A 21893-nucleotide genomic window follows, 5' to 3' on the forward strand; every position below is an offset into this window, starting at 1 on the left:
CTGGTAAAGGACTATATCCAGAATACATAAAGAAGCCCTACAAATCAATAATACAAAGACATACAACCCAATTTAAGATGTACAAACTCTCACATAGTTCACAAAGATATAAAAACAGCTAATAAACACATGAACAAGTGCTCAAAATCATTTAGGAAATGTAAATTAAAACCACAACACAACACCATATCATACCCTTGAAAACACCAAATGCTAGTGAGGATATGGAGCAACGGAAACTCTCACATATTGCTGAGAAATGGTACAATGACTTTGGAAAACAGTATAGTAATATCTTATAAGGCTAAACATACACCTCTCTATGACCCAAAAATTCTACTCCTACATAACAAAGAGAATAAGCCAATGTCCACAAAAAACGTAAGAACACTTAGAACAGCTTTTTCATCATTACTCCAAACTGGAAATCAACTCAAATGTCAATCAACAGGGGTATAGAAAAACAAACTGTCCCATATTCAAACAATGACATACCACTCAACAATAAAAAAAAGCAATGAACATTGATATATACAATAAGGATGAATCTCAAAAACATTACGTTGAGTGATTCAAGCCAGACTGAAAAAGAGTACATACTGTATGATTCCACCTATAATGCAGTCCAAAAATAGATAAGAGTAATCTACAGTGACAGAAATCAGGACAGTGGCTTTCTTGGGAGGATTTGGGGATTGACTGGAAGGCAGTTAGAGCAAACTTTCTGGAATGATGGAATGGTTCTCCATCTTGATAGGGGTGGTAGTTACATGGGTATATGCATCTGCCAAGACTCACCAAATTATATATTTAAGATCTATGAATTTCACTATATATAAATTTTACTTAAACAAAGAAATTATAATTTGTTGGTATAGATCAGCATTTCTAAAACTTTTCGGTGTTAAGATCAATTTAACTCTTAAAAATTATTTAGGACCCCGAAGAGTTAGTTTTCTTTAACTGTGGGTTATACCTATCATTGTTTACTGTATTAGAAAAAACTGAGGGAAAATTTTTTTTTTTACTTATGAATTTAATAACAGTAAAACCAATGTTAACAGATAACATTTTTATGAAAAATAATTATATTTTCCAAAACAAAAATAACTTAGTAAAAAGAGTGGCATCATTAAACATTTTTGCAGTCCCGTTAACGTCTAAATTATAGAAGATAGCTGGCTTCTTATAACTGCTTCTGCATTGACTGTGATATCACACATCATGTAGTCTCTAGAAAACTTCACCGTACACTTACAAGTGAATGATAATGAAAGGCGAATGTCTTAGTAATATTATGAAAATTGTTTTAACCTTGCGGTTCCCCGTGAAAGGGTCCTAGGTAATCCACCACCACCACCAAGGGCCCATAGACGCCACTTTATAGAACCATTGGTATACACAGTTGGCAAAAGGGCACTCCCTTTTCCTCAGTATGTCTCTAGGAACAGGCAATCAAAAAACAAACAAACATTCACTCACAAATGTTGGTTGAATTTCAACTACTACTAATGCTTAGTCTGAGGATCCTAGTAGGCTGGGCCAACAACATATTCAAGAATATTTATAGCTGAGATATTTGTATTTAAAATGTTACTTCATGTCTGGGTTGTGCTTTAACACTTTAAAACCCTGGCACTTCTTCAGTTCAATGGGTTTAAAGGTATTTGGAATCAGTAAGATTTTTCGTATTATCTAACATTTAAATCTGGGAGCAAAACAAGTTTCCTTGGCCATGAAACTCAAAAGAATTTCAGCTTCAGTAGATTCAGTCTGAGTTATCATTATGAAACTGATGCTCTCTTAAAATTACTACTGTTACTCCTCAGTCATGTAATATTAACAAAAATTGTAGTTGTAAAATGTGTGGATTTAAGGTCTCCAAAGGCATCTTACATATGAAAATTTTTATAAACTTAATATATTGTAATGTACCTTCTACCAACTTCCGGGGTTGAATTCAGACATAAACAGGAATCACACGTTTCCTCTGCATAGCTAGAATGCCGTTCTGAAGCCTTGTAACTTAGGGCTGAGTCAGACATGAAGGTGACTGGTTAGCTGGACAGCTGGGTATTTAACATGCTTCTAGATATCTTCAACTGAAACAAGCCTAGAGTCTTGGAAGCAGGTCAGTACAACTCTAAGATCCCTACAACTAGTCATAGGATTTTTAGTTACTACTATGAGTCTTCTAAAAACCCAGTAACTTGGTTTCCTATTGTAAGCTTACTTAACTGTAATATTGAAAATTTTATGTAATTATCTGATACTACCACTTGATTTTGCTGTGTATTTTTACAATCTGAGATTGCTTTTCATTTTTGATCTTTTAAATTATACAAAGTGTATGATTATCACTTACTAAATCTGGCTCTCTATAGCAAAGAGGTTAGGGTAATTATACTTGTTTTACAAAAGGCTGTACTTGTTTCCATTTTAATAAGTTCAATTTGTTTATTCAAAATTTCGAATTGATTTTCTCATTGGCTTTCTAAAATTTAGAATTCACTGTCCAACTTCAGTAAATAATAAATTGATTTCCTATTCCTGTTTATTATCATTACTGGATTAACAGGATAGCCTCCAGAATCACCACATTTCCCAGCTAAAGCTGACTGACTGGAATATACCTCATTTCTTTGGTTTAGAAAGAAGTTGTCTGTTTGGGCTCCTAGATTCCCTCACTTCGACCTACTTCGTGGTGTTCCGCACAGTTGAAATACTGTGTTTAACAGACTACATTTCCTACAACAGCACAGTTGGGAGAAAGGCAGGACACAGAAAAGCAGACCTTAACCTAAGGGCAAGGTGCATTCTTTGCTCACCATTCTCTCTAAGAATAACTAAGATTTCACGCAATGGGTGCTGGAACAGACATGAATTGAAATGAAGTGAGGAAGAGCAGATCATGGCAACGTCATTTTGACCTCTTAATAACAGAAAATACTGATGAAATACATGATGTGTGCAGCACAAATCAGAGCCAACTACCTTCCTCCCTGTCTTACACGAAGACTCACCTAAGCCTCTTGCAGTATGGACAGTTAAGGAGCAGAGAGGCATCAAGATGGTGAGCTCGAATCTTCCACTAATACTTCCCCATATTCTAGAAGGGATCTGAATCCACTTTGTTGGCAGGGGAGAGGAAAGAAACCTTTTCTGACTATAACAGAGATTTCTTGGACTCTCTACTAAGAAATATCCCACTTGGGGGAGCATTTGAGATCTTGCTCCCCAACATATGTCATCAGATTGGCTCAAATAAACTCTTATAAAAATTAAATTTAAAAAAAAAAGAAAAAGAAATGTCCCATTTTGGAACTTGAATGTACTCCAGCTGGATACGGAGAGTCCGGCAGTAGGCAGTGCGAGGTATGGCGAGACCCTACAATAGACCTGAGAGCTTGTTAGCAGTGGTTGAAATGCAACTCTGGAGAAAGACTATGTTTAAGAGGCTGTTATGTTTCCTAGAACACCACAGGACTTCAGAGACTCCAAACAAGGGTTTAAGAACTATGCAAAACACCATTAACGAAAGGGAAGACATAAAAATGTCTTTAGTGATGGACTGAATAAAAGACATCCTATAAATACCACTCTGCCTCTTTCTGTGGCTCTGAACTTTTTAGACTTATTTCCTTTTAAGCCACACCCACTTTTTCAGAATGAATATAACCATTTGTTTGTGATCTGCTTTAGTCAGTTCAACTGCCTTGATTTAACTTCCTTTTCAAGTGATCTGAGATGTTTTTGACTGCTTACCATCAGAAGTATAGAATTTCTAAGAAGAGTTGAATGTCAGGTTCCTTCCTGCTCTGTGACACATAATATCTCCATGGGTGTTATCTGACATATATGTTAGTTTCCCTTCTGTTTCCTTTCTGATTATACTGATCATAGAGAAAAATCTGTACTGCAAAGAACAGCATTCTTCCTCTTTCCTAGGAAGGTTTCTTCTGCTAGGAAAGATTACACAGTGTCCTAAAACACAATCAGATCCATGTGGCCTTCTGAGATATTTTTGTTCTTCCAAATGACATAGGTTATGTCAAACATATCCTGAAGGAAAATAGCTGCAGAGCTTGGTTTTCACTAATAATAAGTGAACGCATAATTATTGAGGAGAAACAAGTAATTTCCATGAAAACAGTACACCTTTAATCAATCCTACATCCTTTGGAGTATCCTGCATTGGTAGGAAGTTGGTGGAGAATGGAGATTTATTACAGAAACAGAAAATTATTTTTTCCTCCAGGACTGTTTAAGAAGAACAAATTTTTATCAGATCTGTTTAAAACTGGCAGAACTTTCATTGTGTTCATGTGTTCTTTTATATGCTCATGTCAATACCAGTAGAAATTTACAAAGGCCCAGAGAACAAGTTCCATGTCCACTTTAATTTGTAATAGTGCCCAGCACTGAGCCAAGGACAGATGGGTACTTAACGCTTTAGGACTATGATGTTAATTCTCTATAAATTATCACATAAAAGAAACAAACAGAATTACATTAATTCAAGGCTGGGACAAACTGTCTTAAATTTCAGAATATGAAGCTTTTGTCTAGGAATGTAAATCTTTGTTATTCTAAACAGCTATAAACATTCTAAATTTTAAGAAAAGAAGAGAGGCTCTGGAGTAAGAAAACCTGGTTTGAATGTAGGTCCTATCACTTATTTGCTAAGTGATCTCAGGCAAGGCAAAGTTTCTGCACTTCAGTTTTTTCATACATAAAATTGAGGCTATAATATCTGCCCTATCCATAACTCAGATACTTTGAGATTCAAAAGCTACGGAGTTTGTCAAAGTACCTTATATACCAATTTATAATCCAATGTAAATTGTAATCATTACTATTATGCACAATATTGTGAACAGCTCTGGATCTGAAGTTGACAAGTATAGTCAGAAGAGAGCAGCTATAGAGCAGACAGACCTAGGTTCTAGCCATCTTGCTACTGGATGGTGCTTTTGTGGGGGTACTGCTCATTTTAGAGATGAAGCAGCTGAAGTGTGGAGAGATTAAATGCTTACCAAGGCCATAAAGCTATATTAAGTCACAGAGCTGGAGAGAAGAGAAAGCACATTAAACTGATGGGTTCTCAATCGTCTTATGATCATGGTACACCTTCACCTGCTAGGATCCTTGACAACATACTTAAGGTATTAAAAGATTCAAAATACCAGAGCACAATAGTAAAACAATATTGAGAAGAATCTACAGTGATATACTATCTACTTGGTTCAACCACAGAAAACACTGTTAACCTTCCCAGCTGTGCTCTCTTACAGTCCAGAAAGCACATATTTATTTTACTTTAGCATTGGTTTGACATTACGCTCCATCTCTTTACCTCTTCTCAAAGCTGGTCACACCCTGCTCTACCACAAATCCCACTATCTGCTTAGATTGTCGGGACGGTTTTTTCTGGAGGGCCCCGCTAAGAGCTCCATCCCCCTCCTATCAGAGCTGTCTCTGGCGGGCACAATAGTTAGAGGCCTCCCGGTCAAAACAATGTTGAACGATCACAGCTGTTAGTGACGGACCTCCCGGCACCCTAGCCAGATTTAACCAGTCCCTAGCATCGCAATAGCAATAGCGCGAATCCCCTCAATCCCGGAGGCCTAACCCTATAAAACAATGCACCCGACCCCAGTAAGTGCTGTCTCTGGGAACAATCCCGCTGAGTCCGACAGCGTAATAAAGCTGTGTTCTCCCTGATCACTGCGTGCCGCTTGAGTCTCTCGGTCCTCGTCATTTTTCTGCAACATTCGGTGCGTTGGCCGGGAAACCCAACCGCGCTGGCCCCTTGCGTCACCGGTGTGGGGCGACAGGCGGGCCGCGGAGCTACGGGAAGCCCGAGAAGGGTGTAGGCGTGCCCCGCCAATTTTGGCGGACCCTGAACTGGACCTTCCCTGGGTGATCGTGGCCCGCACCTCCCCAGCTGGACCTGCCGAGAGGGACCGGGGACAACCAGCTGGATCCTCCCGTCGGACCAGGTAAGCCTTGGGGCCACTGTCCGAGTCAGTCCTGTCGCACGCGACAGAAGGGGAGCCTGATCACCTCCCGGTAGGTTCTTATAACCTACCCAGGCAAAGACGCCCATAGAAGGGTGTCAACCCGGTGTGTGAGTGACTGACTGTGTGCCTGATTGTTTGATTCCACTGCTTTAGCTATGGATACCTGAGTAAGCTTCACCCTGATTCTCGCGGAGCATCATTTGACATAATGGTGATTCACTCTACGGAGTGGCCTGTTCTGTAAATTGTTCTGTACACTGTAGCCAAAATGCTCCTAAGTTCCCGCGAGGCATGCGAGCAGGGCAGCACCTGAGTAAATCCTCCTCCCCACCGTCTGCGACATCGTACACTATGGGAGGGAAACAGAGCAAGCCCACAGTCTTAGACTGCATGTTAAAGAATTTTAAGAAGGGTTATGGAGGAGATTATGGAGTCCGCATGACCCCAGGAAAGTTAAGAACCCTCTGTGAATTGGAGTGGCCCACTTTTAATGTCGGCTGGCCGTCAGAGGGAACCCTAGACCTGGCCGTCGTCCAACGCGTTTATATTGTGGTGACAGCAATCCTGGTCACCCAGATCAGTTGCCATACATTGACTCCTGGTTGGAAATTGCCAGGACCCTTCCACCTTGGGTACGATTCTGCTCTAGTAAAAAGGGACAGTGCAGGATTCTCGTAACCCAGGCTCTAAAAGGAACTCCCAACGCCCCTCCAACAAAGACTATACACCAAGGGGACCATGAGGAGGAGCTGCAAATCCTGCCGCCACCATACGTCCCAGCAGTCCTGCCAACCGCTCCGGATGCAATTCCAGACACCCCGCCGCCCTCCGTTTCCCTGCCGGCCGCTCCACCCGAGGGTCGGCCTGCAGAGCCCACACCCTCGCCAGCCGCTCCACCCGAGGGTCGGCCTGCAGAGTCCACACCCTAGCCAGCCGCTCAACCCGAGGGTCGGCCTGCAGAGCCCACACCCTTGCCAGCCGCTCAACCCGAGGGTCGGCCTGCAGAGCCCACACCCCAAGATGTCCCCTGCCGCCTTCGGCAGCGAAACGTCCCAGCCCTCCAGATGCCTCTCTGCGAAACCCAAGGGCCTGACCTTATCAGCCCGGATGGGACTCCCCTTCCTGGCCGACCTATAATCTACTACCAGCCTTTTACCACCACTGACCTTCTGAACTGGAAACATCACACCCCAGCCTACTCAGAAAAGCCCCAAGCTATAATTGACCTCATGGAATCCATCTTCCAAACACACCGGCCTCCCTGGGAAGACTGCCAACAACTTCTTCACACCCTCTTTAACACCAAAAAGAGGTGGAGAATCCTACAAGAACCTCAGAATTGGCTCGAAGAGATGGCTCCAGGAGGCGTCATGGACATGGGGAGATGCGCTAACGAGGCTGCTCCTGACAACCGGCAGGACTGGGACTTCAACACGGAAGAAGGCAGAGGTGCTATCAGGAGATATCAAGAGGCCATTCTGCGGGGCTTCCGACAAGGGGCAAAGAAACCGACTAATATGTCAAAGACAGCTGACGTAACTCAAGACAGTGAAGAAACGCCTGGAGACTTCTACGAAAGACTATGTGAAGGCTTCCACATATACACCCCATTTGACCCAGAGGCACCAGAAAATCAGCGAATGGTAAATGTGGCTTTTGTTGCGCAGTTGGCCCCTGACATCTGCCGAAAACTCCAAAAACTCGAAGGCTTCACCGGGATGAACATCACCCAGCTGTTAGAGGTGGCTAACAAAGTGTTCTGCAACCGCGACAACATAGCCAACTGAGAAGCTGATAAGAGGACGAGACAGAAGTAACTCTCTTGGCAGCGGCACTCCAACAAAACACCAACCAAAGAAAGACTGTGGGGCAGACGAGGAATCCGACGCAGCCTCACGGGATGCTCAAAAAGGATCAATGTGCCTATTGCAAGGAGATGGGGCACTGGAAAAATGAATGCCCCAATCGGCGACAGCCTCAACCCAGAAGCCATCTGCGGCCTACCCCTCCTAGTGAGAAGGAACCTGAGTTCATCGGCCTGGCTGGCATAGACTCTGATTGATGGGGACCGGACTCTCTACTGCTAGGCCCCCGCGAGCCCACAGTTGATTTAGACATAGGGGGCCAAAAGATTGCCCACGGTTGATTTAGACATAGGGGGCCAAAAGATTACCTTTATGGTAGACACAGGAGCAGAACACTCAGTGGTTACTTCCCCAGTGGCTCCCCTTACTAATCGGACTGTAACCATCATGGGGGCCACCAGAGACCAGGCAGTAAGTCAGCCATTCTACAGGTCTCGAACTTACAAAGTAGGAGGCCACATCGTCTCCCATGAGTTCTTATATGTACCTGAGTGCCCGATCCAACTGCTCGGGAGAGACCTACTCACTAAGTTAGGGGCACGAATTTCTTTCGAGCAATCCGGCCAAACAACTATGAACTTGAGCCCCGCCGAACCACAACTCATCCTGTCTCTCAACACGCCTAGGGACAAAGAAAGGAGACTATTTGAATCAGAGGCCGTTGAAAAAAACCCTGAGTACTACCGAACTGAGGTACCAGGGGTATGGGCAGAAAGCAATCCTCCCGGACTTGCCAGCAAACGGACCCCTGTCATAATTGAGCTAAAGGCCGGAGCCCAGCCACAACAGCTTCGACAATACCCGATTTCCAGGGAAGCTCAAATAGGCATTCAGACACATCTTGAACGGCTGAAAGATGTGGGCATTCTCGTTGAGTGTCAGTCCCCCTGGAATACACCGATACTCCCCGTCAAGAAGCCAAATGGTGAATATCGCCCAGTTCAGGACCTCTGTGCATTGAACCAAGTAACTCAGTCTCTGCATCCAGTAGTTCCCAATCCGTACACCCTTCCCAAGTTCCACGGGAGGCCGCCTGGTTCACGTGCCTGGATCTTAAGGACACCTTCTTCTGCATTCAACTAGCCCCGATAAGCCAACCCATCTTTGCCTTTGAGTGGACTGACCCTAATTCAGGGCGTCAAATGCAGCACACCTGGATGAGGCTTCCACAAGGGTTTAAGAACTCCCCCACGCTATTCAGTGAGGCCCTGGCTTCTGACCTTGCGGGTTTCCCGCGAGAACAAGTCAATTGCACTCTCTTACAATATGTAGATGATCTCCTCATTGCCTGCCCGACCAGAAAGGCCTGCCACCAAGCCACAATTGCCCTCTTACAACGTCTGGCCACCAAAGGGTACCAGGTGTCCTGGAAAAAGGCTCAACTCTGCAGACAAGAAGTCAAATATTTGGGCTTTATAATCACCCAAGGAAAATGGGCCTTCAGCGCAGAGCGAAAAGCGGTTATTACCAACCTCCCACTGCCCACCACTAGGCGAGTACTATGTGAATTTTTGGGGACAGCTGTATTCTGTCGGATCTGGATCCCCGTGTTCTCGGCCATAGCCTGACCACTTTATGAGTCACTCACAGGACAGGACAAGCAACCCCTAAAATGGGGAGAGACACAGGAAAAGGCCTTCATAGAACTCAGAGACTTGCTCGGGAGAGCCCCAGCTTCAGGTCTACCTGACATGGAAAAACCTTTCTGCTTATTTGTCCATGAAAAAGACAAAACTGCATTAGGACTCCTAGCCCAGACAGTTGGACCCTGGATGAGGCCTATTACTTACCTGTCCAAAAGACTAGACCCGGTAGCTTCCGGGTGGCCCCCATGCCTGCAGGCCTCAGCCACTACAGTACTCCTCGTCCGGGAAGCTGACAAGCTCACCCTCGACAACTCACAGTCAAGGTTCCCCATTCTGTAATTACGCTCATGAATTGTCAGGGTCCACAATGGCTCTCCAATGCCAGGCTCACCCAATACCAGGGGCTCCTTCTGGAAAATTCTCGCATAAGCCTCCCGACTGTTTAAGCCTTAAACCCAGCAACCTTCCTCCCCACAGCCGAAGGCGAGCCTGAACACGACTGCCTAGAAGTCATTACTGAGGTCCATGCCACACGACTGGACCTACAAGACTCCCCTCTGCAGGACGCGGAGGTTACACTCTATACTGACGGCAGCAGTTTCCTACAGGGTGGGCTACGTAGAGCTGGCTATGCTGTAACTACCGCCTCGGAGGTTCTGGAGGCAAAGGCACTTCCAGCCGGGTGGTCAGCACAACGAGCCGAACTCTGGACTCTCATACGGGCACTACAGCTCTCAAAAGACAAAAGGGCTAACATTTACACAGACTCCAGGTATGCTTTTGCCACCGTGCACATACACGGGGCCATCTATAAAGAACATGTCTGAAGGAAAAAACATCAAAAACAAAAGCGAGATCCTACAGTTACTGGAAGCTGTTTGGGCACCCCAGCGCCTAGCTATTATCCACTGCCGAGGACACCAGAAAGGGAACGATGAGCCGGCTGCTGGCAATCGCCTCGCCGATCACTCCGCAAAGGCGGCTGCCCAGGACACAGATGCAGCCATCATTGCTTCCACCACCCCAGCCTCGCCAAGCCCTACCTGCACCACAGCAGAAGACAGCTGGGCACAAAATGAGGGTGGCATCCGGCACCCTCAAGGTTGGTGGATACTGCGTGATGGCTGCTATTCATATCGGCCGCCCTTGCTCCCTGCATCATTTCAGACCACCACTCTACTTCCCACCTAGGGAAGACTGGACTTAAAAGGCTGCTAGCCAAAAACTTCTATATAGCCAGGCTCACAGCCCTATGCTGCTCTATCACAGAGCACTGTACTACCTGTGCCAGACACAATCCCAAGAATGGACCGACCCCCCACCACCTGGGGTCCAACGAACGGGATCTGCCCCCTTTGAGGATATCGAGGTAGACTTCACAAAAATGACCCCTCACCGAGGGACGAAATACCTTCTGGTCCTAGTCTGTACCTTCTCGGGCTGGGTAGAAGCCTTTCCCACCCGAACTGAAAAAGCCAGAGAAGTCACCAAAGTTCTCCTCCGCAAAATCATCCCACGGTATGGTCTTCCCCTCACCATTCACAGCAACAACGGACCAGCCTTGTCTCAGATGTACTACGGACTCTGGCCTCGGCCCTCAATGTCTCCTGAGAGCTTCACACAGCCTACCGGCCTCAGAGTTCAGGGAAAGTAGAATGCATGAACCGTACCCTCAAAGAAACATTGTCTAAGCTATGCCAAGAAACCTCCCTGGGATGGACGGATCTACTCCCCTTAGCCGTCCTCTGCTCCCGGTGTACTCCTCGAAAGGATGGTTTCTCCTTGTTTGAAATTCTCTATGGCTGGCCTCCCCCGTTGTTGTCATCCATCCCAGACAGCCTCAGAGTAGTCTGTGACTCTCAGGTCAGCTTATTGCCCTAGGAAAGATCCTTACGAGCCTGCACTCACATCTACTAGAAAGAATTCCTATCTCATTAGGAACCCCTGTCCATCCCCACCTTCCAGGTGACAGGGTCTGGGTAAAAGATTGGAAGCGTGAGCCCCTCCGCCCAATATGGACGGGCCCACACACAGTAAACCTTGTCACCCCCACTGCCCTTAAGGTCTCCAGAATCACACTGTGGAGTCACCACTCCCGCGTCAAACGAGCAGAGTCAGACCAGCCTGCCTGGACTTCTCATCCACTGCCCGATGAGCCACTGAAGACCACGTTTAAAAAAATCACCTGAATGCCAGTTCTCATCTGCTCCTCCCTAACCATCTCAACCCTCTGTCTACTGATTCTTTTAGCCTCTTTTCTTATCTCTGCGACCCCGTCTGATTGGAGCCCAGCCCAAAGAAGCCTCCTCCTGTTTGGGTTTCTACTATGGATCTTTCCCCTATTTGCGCTCACCTGCTTACGGCCCTCTGCCTCTTAGGCCTATTCTACCCTTCCCTGAGTGCCCCAACCCAGTGGACATGTACTTGCCGCGGGTCCCCTTTCTACCCGACTTTAAGATCCTCTTTTTCCTCCTATGACTCCATGACCCCGGATTGTTACCGCGGCGCCTTGCCTTTCCTCTGCGTAAAGGACGGTAAGACCTACAGGACTGCCCTTGCTACACAGCCCTCCTCAAACAATTGTAGGTTTTATGGTCGAGGGTACCTCTGCTGGAACGCCCCTGTCCGCACACCAGATGGCTCAAAATGTCCCTGCACCCGGGGGTCCGGGACAAGGGCCCACTTCCAATTCTTTACTCTCATGCCCCGGGAATGCTACCAGGGAACCATGCCGTCCACCTGCGAGGAATCCGGCTGCACCTATTGGACCGCCACTCTGACTCAGACCTTCCAGTCCCCCTGCAATTCCTTCCCGCGAGGGCCTGTCTGCTGGTCCTACCTGGCCCAGGCCGGGTCCTCCGATGGCGGAGGTGTCCAAGACACTTCCCTCCACAAGCTGCGGCAACCCGGATTGCTGCAATATCTCTGGCCACTCCACCCTGGCCCCGCTACCGGCGACTTAACCTCACCTCTTTACGCCGGCCACCACTCCTTAGCTCCCCGGACTTCACTCAGCACCTCCTCAATACATCTTACCAGCTTTGGCTCAACTCCACTTCTCTCCCTATCAGTCCCCCCTGTTGGATTTGTCTGCCCCTTATCCGTTCAGCTTTCTTCGGAATACCCGTTCCGCCCAACTGGCCCCTCCACAACTCCACCAACATTTCCACCTCAATAATCACCGAACCCATCGGCGATCCCATCCTGCTGGCTCCGCTGGCTCTGGCCACAAGCCTCAGCTGTTACTACCCCCTGGCCTCACCCAGGCTTCCGACCCCCGCTGCCAGAGCTTCTGCACTCCTCCCGGCATATTTCTCTTCTGTGACGGAGGCTACCCATACAGGTGTCAGGACGCACATCACAATGGAAGTGGCTGCATCCTCATTTTCATTTTCCCTTCTGCCACCAATTTTACTGACGCTGAATTCCAGTCGCAGGTCTTTCCTTCCCTTCGCACCCACCGGGCGGCTTTCATCCCTTTCCTCATAGGTGCTGGCATCTTTACAGGGGTCGCCGCTGGTGCCTCCGGCCTTGGGACTTCCATTGACTTTTACTACAAACTTGCTCAAGAAATCAATGATGACATGGAGCAGGTCGGAGAGTCCCTCCAGACCCAACTCTCCAGCCTGGCGGCAGTCGCCCTCCAGAACCAGCGAGCCCTAGACCTGCTCACGGCCGAAAAGGGTGAGACCTGTCTCTTCCTCCAAGAAGAATGTTGCTACTACATAAACCAGTCTGGGATGGTCGCCACCAAGGTCCGTGAGCTCTGGGATCGCATACAGCACCGCCGTGAGGAGCTGCCTCCTGGGGGTTTGGCTCTGAGTCCTGGACTTCCTGGCTCCTCCCTTTGGCGGGTCCCTTACTCTCCGTTTTTCTCCTTGCCACCATCGGCCCGTGCATCTTCAATGCCCTTGTCCACTTCACTGAAAATACTGTCTCCCGTCTGACCGCCACCCGCATTCTAGCCCTACGGGGCTACCGCCCTCTCAGTTTAAATGATGATCTTCAGGATTCCCCTTCCGATCATCTCCGGGGGAACATGTCGGGACGGTTTTTTCCGGCGGTCCCCGCCAGGAGCTCCATCCCCCTTTTCGGAGCTGTCTCCGGGGGGCACCATAGTTAGAGGCCTCCCCGTCAAAACAATGTTGAAGGATCACAGCTGTTAGGGACGGACCTCCCGGCACCCTAGCCAGATTTAACCAATCCCTAGCGTCACAATAGCAATAGCGCGAATCCCCCCAAACCCAGAGGCCTATAAAACAAAGTGCCCCACCCAGGTAAGTGCTCAGTCTCTGAGAACAATCCCACTGAGCCCGCCGGCGTAATAAAGCTGTGTTCTCCCTGATCTCTGCGTGCCGCTTGAGTCTCTCGGTCCTTGTAATTTTTCCGCAACACGATCAATGCCCCATCGTATATGATTATAGTATACGTTCCTAATTGTAGTTATTTATGTTTTCCATGCTTGTTACATGAAGTGACAATGCTTCCTGACTGAGAACCAGGATGTGTCATTAACGTGAGTCGCCGCCACGTTAAGAAGGAACTGGCTTTAAGAATACTTCCCATGGTAAAATGGAAGTTCATCCTAAGGTCTCAAATCTCAAAGCCTGGCTCAACATCGTGCTGCGTTAACATGACTCAGCAGCAGGTTAGATCCCATGGTTAGGATATATCACATTTTATGCCATGAATGTGTTTTGAAGTTGTGTCTCAACCAAATATTTTCTGAAGATTTTAAAGGCACAAGGCAAACAAACCATTAAAGGACCTCTATGTTTTTAAAACAATCACTTCTCTAATACCTATATTTACCTTGTAAATCATCATTATTATACACAGTGTTTTCTGAAAGAGGACTATTCTTCCTGAGCTAACAAGCAAACAATACCGAAGAACTATGTCCCCTGAGGTAGTTTTCTCCTTTAGGCAAAATTTAGATTGGCACAGCTCCAATAGGAAAGAGACACTTAAATGTATTTGTAAAGACCAAATCCCATATGTCATCAGAAGATACCCAATCTATGAATTATTGTAATTAAGAAATGGGCAGAATAAAAATAAGGCAGACCATTGAAAGACTAGGTTACAATGAAAGATATTTCCTAGGCACTCAAAACCCTGTGTCCATCCATATGGAGGAGGAGGGTACCTCTTCAAATAAAGCAAGAATACACAGTTTATTAAATATTGACTCTTTCACTTGACATTCTGAGGATTACAGGTATATCGAAAGCAAACTTGAAACAGAAATTGTATATCTACCTAAGAGATTCAAAAAGCCTAGGGATCAAGTAATGAAACCTCTGCACTGGGAAAGTGCTATCAAGGGACCAAGGAATGAGTAAGAGCTTCAAGCCTCTAGTCACCTCTTGTTTACACTTCTGACAATGTAAGTTTACAACCGGCTTTGTGGAAGCCAGCCACACCATTGTATTCTCAACAGAAAGAAAAACCATGTTGCAATTTAACCACAATGCAAATCAACCGCAGGAGCCATTAAATGTGGGTATAATTTTCCTTATTTCACATTTACCAAAAGAAAACAATGTTATTTGAAGATCCACACTTTCACTTTTCAGAGGACAATATAAACTTCTAAAACCCATCCGAAGACCTTTTCTTATAGGTCAAAAGAAAGGAAGACAATTCTATTTACTCACTTTTGCTTAGGGTTTACAGGTTTTCTACTTATAACAGCACCCAACATTTAATTAGCTAAAATCACTGTGAGTACTTTGCATAGATTATCTGATTTGATTACCGTAACAAGCCAACAAGGTAGGTCCTCGTATTACACCCACTTTACAGATGAAGAAGTTGAGTTTCAAATAAATTAAAACTTAAGTTTAAGATCTGAAAAGTGGTAGATATAGGTTTCAAACCCAGGTAGTTCTTAATAACTATACTTTTCTAGGTCAATCATAAATGACTGCTTGATTTTACTGAATGTTTTTTATCTATTAGGATGATCGTATGGTTTTCCTCCTTTAATCTGTTAGTGCTATTAATACAGTGAATAACATTTGAGTGCCATTTATAGAATCATAATACGGACCCAACATTTCAAATTCTGACTAATCTGTTCTATATTAATATCTTTCACACCATATCCTGTTACACGATGATATAAATATCAGTATCTTCACAACTTGGGTCAAACTGCTAACAAGTTAAAAGGTTAAGCTCAGAATAAATTTAGTAAATTAGGTCCAAGAATAGAGAACTGATCCTGTGGAACACAGCCGAGATGACAAGAAGCCCTGTAAATATAAACCGGACCACAGAACGGTGTAGGCTAATTTTCCACAAAGCAACTCAATGTATTTTCTGAGGCAAAACGTACCATCAAAATGGAGCTTTGTATATTCTCGAGTGCTGCAGGACTTCTGGTTCTAGGTCTTAAATAAAACCCTAATTCTTCCTGTTGAGATTTCTCTAGAACTAACCTAAAAGCCCAATGACGTACAGCACTGTAGTAAAGAGCACTGGCCGGCAGAGTACACAGCAGCACATCAGTAATTCAGTGAATAAAAACCAGAAACTACTTTTTCCCTAGGCCTACTGATACTAGGAGACATCGTACAAGTATTTTAAAACTTCACTGTGGTAGAACAACCATTTTTCAAGATTTCAGTTTGCAATCACAGGATTTTCAGAGTGAGATGAGAACTCACGGATCATTTAACCCGAACTCTTATTTAAGAGATGACCGAAGTTACCTAGTTAGCTAACAGAAGAATTATTTTGTTGGTAATTATCACATGGAATGGATTCAAAATCCATAAAATCTATACTTCTATTATCATAGAAATAAATTCAATTAGTGTGGCATGCCTTATCTTACATTAAATTAATATGACATACTCATAGTGTGCCCTATAGCTAATGTTTCTCTGGGTGAGAGATTTTCAGACTGCACCCCATGATGTCATCCTATGATAATTAGATAGAAAAGGAAAACAAGAGGGCAGAGGTTCTTCAAAGCAAAGCAAATCACCGTCTTTGAGGAGAAAGGGAGTAAACAGCGTTAAAAACAAGCCCTTTACACTGAGTACTTCCTATGTGGCAGGCCCTCTCCTAGGTGCTCTGTGTAGGCTAACACATTAAATAGGAGCAGAAACATAGCCTGGAATGGTTTATTATGTTATATTTGGGGGGGACCTGTTGTTTCTATGACATTTACTATAGAAAGGAAAGCTTAAGTATTTTTTGATGGCTAAGGACATGAAGTAGATATGGTGATTCCCACTGAAGCAGGAGAATGGGGAGGAAAGAGAAGACCCCTCTGTAGGGAATCTCATCAATCTCTGAAGGTGGCTGAGATATTAGTAGTTTCCACACTGAATTTATGTGGACCAAATGGTGCCATGGCTAAAAAACAAAAATGGTTGAAAACACTTGTTCTATTTTATCAGCAAATTAAGCCACAATTTAATCCATTCCATGTGACCTATAATTTGTAAGTCTTCTCTTTTCCCACTTAAAAATAAGCATTCCTCTCTTTTTTTATAATCCACATTCTTCCCGTTTCCCTTCCTAAATTTAAGTGTGCATATCCTGGGGTAAGTGGTGATATGAGGTAGGCAGGAAATGTAAGGTTTTCATGGGAAAATTAAGCAAGTGGTGAATAAATTATTTTTCAATATTAAAGAAAACAGAAATGTATGACAAGGTTAAATACAAATTTCACTTAAAGATATAATAGAAAACTTCAAATCAATTTCATGGTCATGTCAGGTCGATACCCCAATAGCAACATACATCTGCTTTTCTAAAACATCACCAAAATTACTATTAATTCAAATTAGTCTTAATATCAATAATTGCCTATTATAAACAGATTACTTATAATGCAATGTAAAACACAGGCAAGAGAGATTTGATAACATTGAATATTCCACCTATTTTCCTGTTCTAAAATGAAACTTTTAAGTTACATGTGGCATAATTTATGCTTATGTATGTTCTTATTTGATTAAAGAAGAATTGTATGAAAAAAGGTCAGGCTTTTAAAAAAAACCCTATAATCGCTACTTTTCAAAATAAAAAGTTATGATTTCCCACATATTTGAGTGCTGACAATTTCCTAAATTGTCCTCTTTTCCTTTGAATAACTGAAGAATGTTTTATTACATTTATAGATTTAATAAGTTGCCTCCTGTTTATCACTTTACCTTTCCTGGTTAGGTCACTATCTAGTTGCACTTCTTTGTGGGGTTTTTTTTGACTTGTTCTGATTTCATTTTTTGAACAATTTCATCTTAAATTCATCTTAAATCTGCATCATCTGTAAATTCTGGGTTTAAGACAGAACACAGCATATATGAATATAGTGTAATAAATTTCTGTCAAAAGCAAAAGAACTACTGTTGTGATTACAGCACACACACAAAAGTGCTATCAGGCCCTGAAAAGCAGAGAAATCCCCTTTCAGCCATAGGATATGATAGCATCGAAGCACAGTGCTGTTTCTGGTATTTTAACAGTTGCATCAACATCTGTATGCTTCCTTGAACATTCCAAATATTTCACTTGCGTCCTCACTAAACTGTCATGATATATGTATTAAATAAAGGTCATTTTTCGCTCGAGATTTGTAGACCTGCCAGGTTTCCTGTTAGGTCATGACCAGCTCAGAACTGAATCTTGGCCCTCCAAAGTTGCTGACAGGAACTGCAGAGGAAATCAGGAAAGACACTCACTGCTGGCCACATAATTTGCAATGGTAAACTCCACCAAAAGACAACCATCAGTCAGCATGTTTGGAGGATACCCTCTCATCAAAGAAAGAAAACTCTGGTTTTATCTAGTCTATTACCTAAAACTCACTGATCTTGTCAAAGTAAGTACAAACTGAGACATTTTGTTAAACAAGGGGCAAAAACACATAAATCAAAAGTGATATGTACACTTTTTCCAGTAGAAAAATAATTGAGACCATTGTGGCCAGAATCATGGTGTAGAAATGGGGTGCATGTTACACAAAGATTAAATAAAAACTATCTTATAGAAATTAACCATGAATAACTTCTTACCCACCAAGTGCTTTTTACAATGACAACAGGATATATCCTTTATTGATAATTAGATAAAATATTTTACTCTATGAATGCCAGCATGCACATATGCCACTGTGTCTGTAAACCTGTGCTGAAACTGGAGAACTCTAGTGTCTGTTACGTCTCATTAATTTGGGACAATCATCAAGGGAATAAAAAGATACTAATATTATTAGACAGTATAAAATGGATATGTCCAACAAGCCCTGGGTCTTAATAAAAGTCTTTGTTAAAATGTAACTAAATTGAATCAACAGACAGGCAATATTACCATCCATTCTTAATAAAACCAACAAGATCAAATGACTAGAAACTAAAATAGCACTGGGAGGCAAAGTCATAAAAGATGTATGATGAAAAAAGGAACCCAGCATCAATTTCAATAGGGACTTCTGAATAGCCTTTCTAAATCACCAACTAAAAGATTTATGTTCCCTGAAAACCATCTAGCTAAAACCAAGTTGTGTGCTTTGTTTCTACAATTACAGATGATGACGTTCTCGTAAATGGACAAAGAGAAATCCTTTCTGTGAGGCGATATAGCAATAGAAATATCCAATGGGGGGGGGGGGGGGAAGAGAAGGCATACTCTGAAGAACCCAAATGTACTTGATAACAAAATGTCAGCAATGATAATGTTAAAGGCTCTCCTACCTGTGTTTTTTGATGCCATTGGAGAGAGCATCTCCCCCACCACAATCTTTTCCTTCGGACATTCTGTGTTTACTGCTCAAATGCTTGCCTTCCTCTTCAAAGGAGTGCGCTGTCACTGCTTCCAATCTACTCAGGGACCGTTCAGACTCGGAATCTGTAGCAGAGCAGGTTCATAGTCAGTGAATTGAACTTGGCTTCGGTAACAATGGATAGCTCCCTTTAATGCATCAGGCTTTGAAACTTAAGGAGTGTACTTTGTCCTTCAATAATCCATCCGTTAACTACCTCCTTGGGGATTTCAGTGAACCTGCACCCAATAAGGCCAAAGAGAATTTATGAAACAGATATAAGTTTACACTGACTGACAAACAGCTTTTTTATATTAAGAGAGATTACCAAAGAGTACCTAATTCTTTAAGGAATATTCAGTGTTTCCCAACATTTCTATTTTTATCTTCCCTCTCAAAACTGCTTAAGCATAACTTACCAAAAAACATTCAGTTTTTAAAATTCATTATAAGGAAAAAGCTAGAGTGTCTATACTTGTGAGAAGCATAAATTATATCCAATACCACAGACACAGAAGCAAAGGTAATTTAAAAATACTTTTAAAGATACTTCTTCTGGTATGATATTACTTAAATCCTCAAGAGCTAAAGCCAGAAGTGTCTGTATAAAATCTAATTATCAGGCAGGCATTTTGGGGATGAAAACGCCATGTTCCCAATTGGCTGAGTATTCAGAATGGAGCCATCTGCCTGTGAGGGAATAAGATACCTTATTTATATAACGTATAGTACATTATTGTTTTGGGGGCACATTCACAGTCTTCACCTCCTTTGAGCCTCTCTAAGGTGCTTCGGTGAAGGTGAGGGAGGACCATGGCGTTAACAAGAATGCTAGTGGTCTCATGGTTTGTGAATTAGGCAAAACAGGAAGCGAACCAAGTTTTCTAATTCCTTGTTCAATGCTCTAGATACTTCAACTCAAAGCAGGAGTCACAATCTCTAGGAATTTTTAAGTTTTTATTACAATGTAAATTCAAGGTAGCTTCTAACTTCTCCTTAAGCAGATGACTATACACTCAACTGTCCTCAGCGCTGGAGAAGCACTCTTACTCAAGCAAACTTCCCTTAAAGAAATTTTGGACCATCTGCTTAATATGCCTTATAGCTAAAATGTTTAGAAAAAAATTTTTTTCAGTACTTTCTTTCCCCGCTACTGATTCAATAATTCAGTCAAAACCACAGAACCTTATTTTTATCACATTTGGTTGATTAGTAACAACTGATGACCAAGCACTACCGCAGGCTGGACAACACACCTTCAGCCCTGAACTCTGGACCCTCTGAATGGTGTAAGTTACTTACAGAAAGAATTGCAATGCTGGTAAAGTTATTTTTATTTCCTGTAAATATAATACTACTGGAATTAAAAATACAGCTTTGTTCTGTCATGTGCCTTATAACAAAGAAACATATTTTAATAATAAAGAGATATTTATTTTTCATTGTCAATTCTGGCAGGTAGTCACGATATTTTACTGAAAAAAAAATTAAAGATGACCTGTGTAGCCAGTAACAAGGGGACACCCACTATATGAAATAAGCAGTTAAAATTATACTTGTAAAATAATTTAATAAAATATAAAATTCTTTTAACATAATGCAAAGACAAAAAATCAGGATATCATTTTACAACTCTAAAATATAAGCAAAATAATAATTTTACTCTGTCCTAAAGAAAGACCAGTCTAGCTCAGATGAACAGATACGTACCTGTACAAACGAGAGCAGTAACATGACAGAAGTTTGCCTAGAGCACAGTGAGGCATAGAAGGGATCAGACCACTTTCTGGGGGAGGCAAATGCGTATCAGGAAAGGCTACGTCGGAGAGGTGGGAACTACAGATAAATCTTTTACAAATGAAAATGGTGCTCAGGTGGGAGAGCAGCATTGTTCTGAGAGGGCAGCATGAGCAAAATCTTACTAAAAGATGATGACAATGGCCTTGGGGTGATTTTTTTTCACTTCTACATTTTCAAATTTGTTTCATATAAAAAAAAGAATTTAAAGAGTCAAACAAGATAATCTTGTCTGTTTTGGTCAGTATTATTTAAGATGCATTATTACTTCACAATTTAGATGTGATTCAAGGAGTTCAGAACAGCCCTGCCTACGATGTACTAGCTTGACATGAATTATTTTGAGCTAAAAGCAATCGAGACCCTGTGGGCTCAGGAGAAACTTCTGTCCCTCCCTTAACTACTACCTAGAAGAATCTAAGCAGGGGGCCTTGCCCATAATGTTACTACCAGAGATAACTATTTATGGCCTATATATAGGGCAGGCCAAACATCTCATTATGAACATTTGCCCTTCTTACGACCTTCCTCCCTTCTGAAGCCCCAGGCACCATACCGCATTCCTTGGCTCAGGATGCCATATGTACATTTTTCCCTTTCTGTCTCAGAACCTGTCATGTACGTGGGATCTCTGACTCATACATGTGGGGTTCCCATTCACATGTATGTAATTAAATTTTGTTAATCTGTTTCATGTTGATTTAATTATTAGACCAGCTGAAAGAACCTAGAAAGACAGAGAAAAATTGCTTCCTCCCCCACATCTTACAAACCAAAAAGCACTGAAGCAAAAAGCCTCAAGCCTTTATTAAACCTCAAGCATTTATGCTGAAGATACAGT

General features: G+C 43.2%; 1 protein-coding gene and 1 long non-coding RNA gene across 8 annotated transcripts in view; one reads left to right on the forward strand and one right to left on the reverse strand.

The window, feature by feature from the left end:
• Window positions 1–21893, reverse strand: part of OSBPL1A (oxysterol binding protein like 1A) — a 210833-nt gene that overhangs the window by 42555 nt on the left and 146385 nt on the right. For all 7 annotated transcript variants that reach the window (XM_019741214.3, XM_019741215.3, XM_088797939.1 and 4 more), the window contains one exon: window positions 19188–19341. In XM_019741214.3, the coding sequence (XP_019596773.2) occupies window positions 19188–19341 (154 nt within the window). The remainder of the gene's footprint in view (window positions 1–19187; window positions 19342–21893) is intronic.
• On the forward strand, window positions 1846–5724 carry LOC148758409 (uncharacterized). Its single transcript, XR_016021151.1, has 2 exons — window positions 1846–2131; window positions 2579–5724. It is a non-coding gene; the product is annotated as an uncharacterized LOC148758409 (long non-coding RNA).

The sequence above is a fragment of the Rhinolophus sinicus genome, chromosome 4, assembly GCF_057876585.1.
Source record: "Rhinolophus sinicus isolate RSI-liver-muscle chromosome 4, RSI-T2T, whole genome shotgun sequence".
Lineage (NCBI taxonomy): Eukaryota > Metazoa > Chordata > Mammalia > Chiroptera > Rhinolophidae > Rhinolophus > Rhinolophus sinicus.